The 12,139-nt window shown below is 41.9% G+C and overlaps 1 protein-coding gene and 2 non-coding genes across 4 annotated transcripts in view; 2 read left to right on the forward strand and 1 right to left on the reverse strand.

Moving 5' to 3' along the window:
• Nucleotides 1-12,139, forward strand: part of LOC120458710 (bone morphogenetic protein receptor type-1B) — a 52,476-nt gene that overhangs the window by 25,986 nt on the left and 14,351 nt on the right. The window contains exon 2 of one of the 2 annotated variants that reach the window (XM_039646456.2): nucleotides 3,501-3,638. In XM_039646456.2, the coding sequence (XP_039502390.1) occupies nucleotides 3,501-3,638 (138 nt within the window). Of the gene's footprint in view, nucleotides 1-3,500; nucleotides 3,639-8,318; nucleotides 9,016-12,139 lie in introns of those variants that run through there. The other variant, XM_039646457.2, reaches the window with a different exon arrangement.
• Nucleotides 4,399-4,470, forward strand: Trnad-guc. Its single transcript has one exon. It is a non-coding gene; the product is annotated as a tRNA-Asp (tRNA).
• On the reverse strand, nucleotides 4,766-4,837 carry Trnad-guc. Its single transcript has one exon. It is a non-coding gene; the product is annotated as a tRNA-Asp (tRNA).

The raw sequence follows: 12,139 nt of genomic DNA on the forward strand, positions 1-12,139 counted from the left end.
GATGAAATGAGGCCCAGCTGCAATCAGCGGGCCAACTTGTTGTAAACAAATTGAAGTGGCACTCAGTGATCCCCTGCTCCTCCGCTCCTCTTCTTGCGTTGGCCATTACCAATTGCACTCGGGTTCAACCCTTACCCTCGCCCATTCCCCATTTCCCACTCCCAATTCCCTGGGGATCGGATTGTATGGGATTGCATGGGATTGTATGGACGGAGTGGTATAAGATGGTATAGAATGCTATGGTATGGTATGGTATGGTATGGGGACGTGCCTTCATTAGGACATGCAGAGCGCGTAGGCAGAATGTGTAAACACACAGCGATTTCCATTCCGAATGCGTCTCGTGTGCTATGCGTAATTTTAATTGATTTCATTTACGCATTTTTGACTAATGTTCACACGCCGATGCATTGCATCGGACTGGCGGGGGGTGCAGCTCATTTAGCATGGACTCGGCGCGTTGATGGACAGAATCCAACTCCAAATGGCTGCATCGGGGGATCTATTTTTGGCCCTGTCGTCCCACTCTCGCATCCGCCGTTCGCCGGTTTACACCCCTCCCACAAACCGAAAATGTAGGAAAAAAAACTCAAAATCTGTAACATAAATTTCACTTTGATCTATTTTTGAGTGGCCAAATGCAACTTTGCTAAATTCTGTTCAGCAGAGGGAATATTTAAAATTTTTAATTGCTACTAGAGTGCGCGCACTCTACGGCGACGACCCAGTTTCAAAACATCTTTGCTGGTCAAAATCTCGAATGGGTCGGGGGATTTCGAATGGGGGTGAAGGAGGGAGCACTAATCTGTAGAATGCTTTTTTATGTTTCGAAATATTCAGTTTTACTCTAATTAATGTGTGTGACACATACTATTTTTAACCATCTGCATATGCATGAGCATTTTATGAAAGACCAGAAACATGGGATTACATGCAGGAAATGTGATTCAATTTCGCTATGCATAACTTTAATCACACCCCCACTTTGCTAATTGCCCAAGTCTGCTATCAAAACTCCAATATTACAACACTTTTGATTTCACCACTGAGATTGCCTTGGGGTTTTCTTCCCAGTTCTGCCATCAATCTCAAAGTTGACATCCCAACCATGAGCGATTTGGAAAGAAACGTGTGACTTACCGAACGACAAACTGAAAGTAAACCTCCACGTTGCCCGTTCCATCAATCAATCAGTCACTTAATATGAATATGAAAATATGAACCCGAACCCACAACAAATGCAATGTGGGTTTATCTGGCGTACATTCGCCATTCATTATTCATTGTGTGTTTTTCCTTTCGCCAGCCAAGTTTTCTTATCTCGGGCAACAATGTTTTGCGGTGATTTTGTTTTGGCCACTGTAAGTGCAACTTGAAAGGCGATTTTCAGACCATTTATGCAGTAAATGCAGTACTTGAAGCATTTTAGTAGTTCAGCAACAACTGAACAGAGTCCAGTGAGCAACAGAACCACTGAAAAGCCCAGTTAACCAGACCACACCCAATGGATTTTCACTCACTGACCATCTGTAACATGCGCTTATGACACTAGTCGCTTTGGAATATTAACAAACAATATTTTAGATACATGAGCTTTTACTTTCTTGGTTATCTTACAATCTTTGGTTTTAGTATTGAACTTACTTTTAGATAGCCTTCCCCTTTTAGGCCTAGTGTCATAAGGGCTTAACTTTTTCGCCATTCGGCTGGGAGCCATTCAATTCATTTGCCATGCAGTCGGCATTTGCTTTTATTTCTACGTAATTGCGAATCTTTTGAAGCGATGCGAACTATATCATCGTAGTACATTGGCCTACCCGTATGCATATTGATTGATAGGCAATTTGCACGTGCTCCAATTTGTGCCTGGGGTTTGGTTATTGTCGCCATGTTCTGCACATACGAAATCAGTTCCCCTGCTCGCAGTTCTTTGGCTGCACCCACATGGATTGTCACGTTTATGTTTTGTTTTGCTATTGGGTTCTTGGAAATGTGTCGAACACAAAAGCCGCGAGTTTTCCACCCAGCAATTTGCAATCTTTGATAGATGGCTTATGTAACTGCCAAAGAGTGTAAGGCACAACACAACACCAAAGTGGCGAAAATATTAGACGCGTCGGGGGAATTACGTAGTTTGGTCGGCGGGGCTTGGAGTCGACAAGTGCAAGGCACTCAATCAATTAGCGATAGTCGAGCCACAGACATGGGCTTTTATCAATGCTTCGGTTTACTTCGTGGTTGCACTGGGAAATGTCGTTTGGCTGAAAAGTGTATAGTTCCTAATATTAGCAAGGGACTTTGAGCTGAAAAATGTTATAATACTATATCACAATCCTTGCTGCCAGTATGACTACTAAATCTTAGGAGTCAAAAATCTTCATTAAAATAATAATATTTGTATTATTTTGTATAATAGTTAACCATAATTTACAGCATTCGTGTTACGCTAAGTTTTTATTGAGTTCCATTAATTTACGACTTTCTATGGCTGTAATTAAGATAATCCTTAGCTCTCCATGAGTGGCAGCTTTTTATCGGACCTGCACTCGCATAATTCATCGTATCGCGTTTTGACAGATTCGGAATGAAATCGCGACTTTCCTCGCCCACCCAACACGCGCGCGATTTCAATTGGCCGTCGAGTGGCACACATATATGTATATTAGCTCTCGAAATGAGACGCATCATAAATAATAACTAATGTTTTGATAAGCCCCCAATGAGCGCCAACCACTTCTGCTGTTTATCAAATTACGTATGAAGTTTGCTCATTAATTTTGGCAAAGTGAGTGTGGGGAAACATGGATACTCGTACAGCATGGGAACATGGGCACCCCTGAAGGAGACCTAACCCCTTCCGCTGAGACTGCGTCTGAGTCGCTTCCGCTGATTTCCTCTGAAAGTTGCCCAGTGGGGTTTTTGCACCTTCCCCATGGAATGGGGATTTCTTGGTTTTCAAGTCGCGCTCATTGCGTGGGCTTTGAGCCGTCAAGTAACGTCATCCTCCAAGTCTGTGGCGTGCAGACGACAGAACTAGACGTAATCTTGGCGAGCTGTCAAACAGTATCTTAAAGATGCCTCTCTGACTACTTGGCAACTGGTTCTGGTTCTGAACGCAGCCGTCTGCGTAGAGGCACTAAATTCTGCGGCCTTTTGACCAAGTTTATGACACACGTTTAGCTGTCTAGTTGGCCCACGCTCATCCGCTTTCAGCAGGAAGAGAGTTGAAGTTGTTGCCCATTCTCCGCTGGAATTGCCACCCCGTTTCCCTCTCCAATGCCCTCTGTGTTTCTATTTTCAATTAAGATCTCGTATTTCAGGCGCCCGACAAACGCGCAATTGTTGTTGTTAAATTATTAATTGACATTTGCCTGGCGCCACAGAAGAGCAACTCAAGTGCCACGACTCCCACCCGCTCTCCCTTTTTGTTTACAAATTAGTTACACAGTTTTTCAATTTACTTATATTTCGTATTGCCCGTTTTTCTGTTTGCCCCGTAGGTGAATTCAGTGCGAATGTTCCGCCAGACGTCGAAGCTATGGCCGCCGCCGCTTTGAGTGGCATGGAAATGGGATCTGGACCAGGATCAGAAGGATACGAGGATGCCGACAACGAGAAAAGCAAGGCCATGGAAAATGGTGAGCGTTCCCTCTTTTAAAAGTATAAGGTTTTGAATTGAAAGATTGGTTAAACAGTCTTATCACTTTTTTGTGTGATAAATCAGCATAGAAAGATTGCATATCTTATAAATATTTTATATTATTTTTTTTAGATATAATTTAATGCATAAAAATGATTATCGATACATGATTTATTGACATGAAAGATAATCTTGTGGCATTACATTTTAAATATGATTTCTGGCATATGACCGCCACGGCTGGCTCGGATGTAGTCCAATCTGGACGTCCAATTTGCAATGACTTTTTCCAACATTTGGCCGTATATCGGCAATAACACGGCGAATGTTGTCTTCCAAATGGTTTAGCGTTTGTGGCTTATCCGCATAGACCAATGACTTTACATAGCCCCACAAAAAGTAGTCTAGCGGTGTTAAATCACAAGATCTTGGAGGCTTATGAAAAATCGGGAACAACAGCAATCTCGTTTTGGGCCCATTCGACGAATCTACGCCTTGCTTGATGATCGTTTGGTTTCAATTCTTGCACGAGTTGGATTTTGTAAGCACGCATGACGAATTGCCAAACCAAACTGAGAATAAATCACTTGACAGCTGTTAAATCGGTCGCCATCTTGAACAGTAATGCCAACTTAAAGTTCTATACCTCTAAAAAAAACACCCTATATGTTAGGATTAATATAACTTATGATCACAGCACCTTCCTGTATGGATCAACATCGGGTCAATATTTGGAATTTGGCGAGCTCAGTTCAACATCCTCGATAGTATAGTGGTTAGTATCCCCGCCTGTCACGCGGGAGACCGGGGTTCAATTCCCCGTCGGGGAGATGTGTAAAGCATTTTTTTTTCTGTTTTTGTATTTATGTTTTTGTATACTTGTATACTATTAAAAAGTTCGATTTATAAATTGCCTAGGTGCATACTTTTAGTTTTATTCTGATAGCGCAGAGGCATTTTGTTTTTTAAGCAAACCAAAAGATGTTTTTAAAATAATCTATTATTTACAAATGTGCTGTGAAAATAAAAGGCAACATACAAGCTAACAAACTTTTTTCATTTTAAATTAATTTAAATTCTTGACATTAAATAAAAAAAAGTTATGAAAAAAATATGCTCTCGCATCTCCCCGACGGGGAATTGAACCCCGGTCTCCCGCGTGACAGGCGGGGATACTAACCACTATACTATCGAGGACGGTGAACGACGCTCGCCAAAAGCGACATACGATTCTCGTTAGACTTCAGGTGGATTCCATCCGCGGAAGACCTTCCCTCCTTTGGTAGTTCGTTTGGCATTAAGTTCTGTTTGGGAATATATTAATAGAGGCGATCGGCTGCAGTCACCCTCGAGAGGTGTTAATGGGGGGAATACTTAATGTTTTTACAAATTATGTTTGACGCGTCTGCACTCGCAATGCGGCCGAGGAGTATCTGTGTGCGTTATAACACTATGATTGTGTGGGTAGATTTATGCCCAGCGTGTAATTATAATTTATCGTTGTTGAAATTCCATAAAACTTTAACACCTCACCTTGGGACCGTGAAGTGCAGCAGAACGAAAAGGAGCCTGAGATAAAATCAAATATGAGTTGTTGCCTGGGTAATTGCACTTCAGTTTTTGACGAAGAAGGGATTTAGTGGTGTTAATAAAGAGCTGCCAGGGTGATCTGCTTTCCGGTTTTTCGTGTGTGTATCTATCAGATTTAATTCAATGCAAAAGTGTGCAAGAACGGAACGAATTCCGAGCATTTTTCCACATGTTGCTGACAACATGAAATGTCTTTGGTTTATTTTTACACACACCCAACAACACGGGCACACAATAAAGTGTCGCCCACGTTGACACAAATTTTTGGTACAATACGAAAATTTCCATGCTGCAGAGATACAGATACACAGACTGGTATCCACGGGATGCTGGACAGTGCTACCGACCAAAAGACTGAAGGTGGAAAAGGGAAAAAGACGGAGAACAATCGGGTAGCATTGCCTGACTTTGATTTAGGGTCCAGCCACACTCCAAGTGACATCTTGGACCTTTCCCGAGACCTTCGTCTTTTGTCTGATTTCTGGTGATTTCGTTGATTGGGAGCCTGTTGCGCACATCTGTTGGCCATGTTGCAGTGACCCGGGGTTCAACTCTCTGCAGCTTTGTGTATCTAATGCTCAGTTCTAACAATATTTCCAGAGATACAGTCGGATTCGTTACAGATACATTTGGCCCGCCAGTTTGTCTGGCCTTTTCCCTGGGAGTGTCGGCCCCGTTTTGTGTTTATTGTATGGATGGAATAGTGTTCCCCCGCCCTATAGCGTTTTTCACACGAAATACTCGAAAATCCAACATGGATTTTCTATTGTCTAGATTTCAAAGTAAATATGTATGTATGGTTAGAATCAACCTTTGGCCCCCGCATTTCCACTCGAACGAAAGAACAAACAATTTCGAGAGCACAGTGCAGTGTTAATGGAACGAACAAATCGAAAGGTTTTTAGCACAGGTGCTAATTGGACAATGCAGCGAATACTCGCGTTCTCCTATTGTGAGAATTAGCACGGATCGTTCGCAAATTTAGCGCTAGAGATACTTTCAGAATTCTTCCACTAATCAATTGCGATCCACAAGTCATGCCATCTGCACATTCTACTTAACTGCAAAACTGTCTATTTCTCAAGCGTATCGGACCAGTGAAAAGATAAAAACTAGCTTTTTAACAGCGTTTAAAAAGTTGGTCTAAGAAAGTAATAATAGGTTCCTTTCTTGATCAAAAGTCCATATCACTTTTAAAAATTACATTACGCACATCGGTTCAATCATTTTTTATTTTTAACAAAATGTTAAGACCTAAAAGATAAAAACCAAACTAAATTAATTAAGCTTAAGGAGCGCCTGATAAGATAACAAATGGTATATTAAGTTATTTTAATTCCTCTGATGAGCTAAATATAAATGGTATGCTGCTACCCATTACATTCAATTGATGGCATCCCCAGATCCAACTTTATTTCTTGGCTCCTCTCGAAAGGGGTACACGAACAGTTGCCCTCTGGCCGATTGCATCCAATTCCCTCAGAGAGCCTCCTTCTCTGTCCCTCCTGGTTCCCTTTGCCCTCTTTTCGATTCCCTGTCTCTGGTGCAACCTCTCAGCGTCTGGCTGTGCACCGCATGACTCCTACACTTGAGAAATCACACCTCGAAGGCACCACCAGCAGCATCAGCATCTGCAGCCACATCCACAATCCGGGCATTTAGGGAGCTGCAGCTGAATCTGGAGCTGGGGGCATCATCCAGAAATTTTGACTAGACAAAAGCAGAGCAGATCCCGAACCAGATCGAAATGAATTATGCCCGCGGGCGTGATAATAAGCGAAAGATCACCACTGGAACTTAAGTGGAAATGCACGAAGAAAAAATGTTCGGGGGCATAGATTCTGGCGGGTGTTATCGCAAGTAATAAAAAAAATGAGCAAGTTATGTGCGGATCACAGAGGTCATCCGCTGGTTCAAATGCGTTTTTAATGCCAGGAGTTACCTGAACAAACCCGAAGTGCTAAGCGCTTCTGATTTCCACAGGTAGAAGAATGGAAAACCTCAGAGTCTGGCCCATAATTAGCAGCGACTACTGTGCGCCTAATGAGTCCGTCCGCAGAGCCTGGATTACTGAAATCTTGGGGATGCAATTGGCGGTGGCGGTGGGATACTATCTTATAGATGCGCTCGGCAGAACAGGAGGCGGAGTTCTATTAGTTGGCAATGGTGTTGCTGCTAATCACACGTTTGTTCGCTTACAAATTCGACCAAAACTGTTATTATTCCTGCACATAGTGTGCATGCAAAAGGGCCCTGCAATTATGCAGGCTATTCCGATTCTCCCGGTATCTCGCCACCATATGTACGTAGTCCCCATCTAGATATGTCAGTTATAATAAGCAGCTAAAGAAATACGAGCACGAGCAACAACATCTACAGCAGTGCGATGCTAACTCAAAGATCAAGATACACACGCACACACCTTTGTAAGAAAAAAACTTGAAATTCAAGTGAGAGCTGGCAAAACAAGAACAAATGCAAAGGGAGAGAGCCCAGAAGAGAGAGTAAATTTACCTTACGCGCGTTTTTAAACGCTAGTAAATGTGTGAGTTGCGCGATTTTAAACGCCTGCTATCAGCTCACTCTCGCGTTTTCCGCCACGCTCTCATGTTTTTCCTTTCTACTCTCTCTCTTCGTGAGAGCGGAGCACTTAATTTGCTCTCTTTTTCGGGTCTACCAGCAGCGGCGATTCCAACTGTTGCACATTCGTCGATACGTTCTCCGCGAGTCGTGACGTATCCACCGGATTGGAAAAATAAACCACAGTTTGAGATACAATCCCACGAATCGTCGACTTTGTTTACGCGTGAAATATTTTCGAGTTTCAACCAAAAACCTGTGCCTAAGCTGAAATATTGTTAACTAATAGAAAACCAATACTAAAAGTGCATTAAAGGCAATCCATAGTTAATGATTTTAATCGAAAAATGCACAATTATTTCTATGCTTAAACAAGTGTCAGTGTGAATAATCGAAATAGTGTAAACACAGGGAACAACAAACAAACCAGAAAACACACAGGATATGCCTCAACTGCGGATTGAGTTTCACCTGATTTGTATTGCCACCTTTCGTATATAATTATAATCAACGTGATCACGCGCTCACACCAAGCCAAAGCAAAAGCACATCGGCAAAGAGCAGGCACAACAGCAGCACCACCAGCACCACCAGCACCACCACCACCACCATCACCACCACCAGCAGGATCAAGTTTTTGGCGAAACCCATAATTTCGCTCATCTTCCTCCTGCTCCGTTTCGTCGTCTTCTTCTTCGCGGGCTCCATGGTGTCGCCGGCTTGACCGCCGCCGCCTGCCTATAAACAAACCCAAGTCTTGAGGAGTCCAACGGCAACCTCAACCCCAACTCCAACTCCAGCTCCAACTTCGACTGCGACTGCGACTCCATAACAACGCAAAGACTCGACGAGATACAACGAATCCAGTTCTACAGTTCTCCTGTTGCTTTTGTTTTGCTCTTGTTGTTGCTGCCTCGCGTTTATTGTTTTGCTGCACAGTCCGGAAAAAATAAACGTGGCAACGAGGGGTTATCGAAGGGGGAACTGGCCCCAAAACACCCGGTATCCCGATACCCTCTCTATATAGAGGAAGGCCAACAAAAACAACCAAGAACGATCGGTTGGGGCAACAACAACTAAGTTGCATTGCAGCCGCCGCCGTATAAAAATCATCAGCCTTTGGCCCACGTCGTTGCTGTTGTTGTTGCTCTTGTTGTTGTAGCCATCAGACATGGCGCCGAAATCCAGAAAGAAGAAGGCTCATGGTAAATATTAATATAACATTTCTTTGCCTTTTTCTCTCTCGTGCACCTTGAAACCAGGGGAAAAACAATTGTTCGGCATTCTATTGGGGTATACTAGTTTTGAAAAACTTCAATTGCCATTCGAATGGTTTTGTCTTGGCACTTTAGAAAGTGGTAATCTAGGAGGATGAAGGATAACCTATTCTTCTCCAGTTCTTAGTTAATCAAACTTTGCTCTTTAGATAGAAATCGCTCTTCTCATTCTATATACAACGGAAAAGTTGAAAGCATAATTTTGATAGGGCAAACAACATTTTTTGTTAATATTTATTATCACATCTTGTTAGTATGACAACGATAAGTATTGCTGATAGATAAAAGCACCAAGCTGATAAAAAAGTTTGAGCGCTATTTTCTTTGTGTTAATAAAAGTATTTTTGGACATGATAAGTAAGTGTATAATCATAATAATGTTTGTAATATTTAAAGTTTTAATGGCACCAGTTTTTTGTGCTGCTATCGACCTTTTAGGTATATTTTTGTGAAGGTGTAATACCACAATAAGTAGCAATAAAAAAACCATACGAAAAGGGCTCTTAGCAGATACTATTAAATAAATAGCAAACCACATTTATGCCTTATCATGATTTTTTGAGCTGTAAAAATACCAGCTTAGTTGAAATTGAAAATAAAACGAGTGATCCTACCAGTTTTCACAATAAAAGTAGTTTTTATTTAATTATTTGCTCGTAAAAAGGAGTATTTACAATTCGATTGGATTGCCTTTACCGCCATTTAGCCTGGGAATTGGCTCTTTGAGCATTTATGGTCTTAGTTGCGATATTCTGGGAGATTTCCTCAAGCTTTCACCGCAGCTCAGACTGGTCGCTTATCGGCGAGTGGATCGGCGGACATGGCCATCTAAATAGTAGTGCCATTATCATCGGCATGATCATGGTCTCATAAGTATTCAGCGCTCATATTACAAATCTGTGGGCATATCCTGTTGGTTTCCCTATGCTCATTCCTTCCCCTTACCGAATTCAATTGAAATTCGTTTTCTAATTGCGTTTTGTTGTTCAACCAACTCCGGTTCTATGCCAAGTGTGTCTGGGATCTCGGTTCTCCTGACCAGCCCAAGGAGATTCCGATTCCATCGGCTTAAAATATGCGACGTTTCTCCTCCGCTCCTTTCTGGAGTTGTGCATGTTTTTCTTAATTTTTTATGACCCTGAGCAGGTAGAACAGAGTCGCTCTGAAAGATGGAAAAACGAACAAATAATACGAAGAGCAACAGCGAACTACAATCCGGGCACCCCTTGCTGAAGGAGTGGATACCCGAAAAACAAAACCAAATACAAAAACCAAAAAAAAAATCGAATCGAAAAGGGAGAGAAAAAGATCAGCTGTCAATTTTATGGGTGCCCCTTTCTCCAACTCCGATTCTGGGGTGTTGTACGCTCATATTTTATGCCCTTTTGTGTGCCCAACTTTGTTGTCATTTCATTTGCTTAGATTATTTTGATATGCATCTGAGCATTTGATTTGGGCTTAGACAGCCAAATGAATTTTATGACCGCGCGTGGTGGATACACCATATAATCCCTTTTCATCCTCTTACAGCAACGCATTGCTTGATCTTTTAATCACTCTGATAATATTCAAATTCAGATAGTTAATAGTTTCGGATTCTGCCAGACATCTAAGCCATAAATGGAAGCAATTTTAAGCAATTAGCCTCACTTAAGGATTTAATAAAATATTTATAAATTACCACATACTATTCTATATGGCCTTTTGCTAAACTTGTATATCCAGATTGCTATTAAACCATTATTAGTATGCATTGCAATTAAGCGGCTGTTGAAGATTTTAGTACTATTACTATATAAATGGCCACGAATGCTTATTTAGCTATTCAATGCTACTTTTAGCTTTGATATGTAATTTTGGCATTAAATCAATAGTTAATGATATAATCAATTAAAATCCAATTTTGGAAAGTAGACTGATAGTACTGTCTTTTGATGAGTAAAATTAACTAAGAAACTGTTGGTATAAACAATAGTTTAATGCGAGTGACCACTGCTTATTGCCTTTTGAACGCCTGCCAATCGTCTGTGCATCCGTCCAGGTGCAGATCTCTCCGATTATGTATTTGATTTGCTTTGTACAGCTCGCATTCTCGGTCCGGGTCTCTTAATAATAAATTCGCCACGGGTGGCTCCCGTCCCCTTGGTCGTTTCTGGTCCTCCTGGCCAGTCGGTTGCGCCCATGACAAATCGCAACAAATGCCAAACAACAGACAACAGATAAAATCCCTCGAAAGCGCAACAAATACGAAAAACACCTTATGATGTGGGCATTGTGGCAGTCCGAAAGACAAAGAGACCAGGGCACACCCACGATCGAAACAGGAAAATCTCTCGCAATCGAGTTGTTTTCCCCGTAAAAACCTTTGAAGAAAAGTCGGCGTTTGATTGAAATAGTAAGCTCCGTTGGCCAGAGACCCAGTTTCAGTTCCACTTCGATCATGCCAAGTGCAGACCTGTCATGAATCTATATGCCACGGAACTATTGCGATGGAATCGAAGTACTCTAAATGTTTCGTGGAATCACCTAGCCAACAATTTGTGCTTTCTAGCTGATATGGAACGACGTATGCTGATAAGAGCGTAGAAGTGTGGGTTTTGGGGGGCAGTAAATACTAATTCCCAGGTATATGACCGACAGGGCGCTGTGTTTAGGGTCTAGGTTTGGTAGTTCCCGAGTTCCCGAGTTCCCGAGTTCCCGGGCTAATCTTATCAATTTTGTCGTCCGCCGCCTGTTCGCGTAAACAAACAAAAATAGTTATAATAATAATAATAAAAATAATAAGCGCAAAGCAACACAAAAACAATATAAATAGTATAGACTTCAAGTACATAAGCACACGTTTCTTTTTACGACGAGCGTGTGGCTGCATTTCGAGTGCGTTTTACTAGCGTTTTTAGTCGCCTCAGCGCATAGCAATAAGGTCTTTTCAAAGATTTGTGATACATGCTAGAAAAAAAAGCGTTGCAACCATAAAGTACATCGCCATGTCGAACACATATCTTTCTTATATTTATTTGCTGCGACCAGCACTTTGCGCACATTTCCTCAG

This window comes from Drosophila santomea, chromosome 2L (assembly GCF_016746245.2).
Source record: "Drosophila santomea strain STO CAGO 1482 chromosome 2L, Prin_Dsan_1.1, whole genome shotgun sequence".
NCBI lineage: Eukaryota > Metazoa > Arthropoda > Insecta > Diptera > Drosophilidae > Drosophila > Drosophila santomea.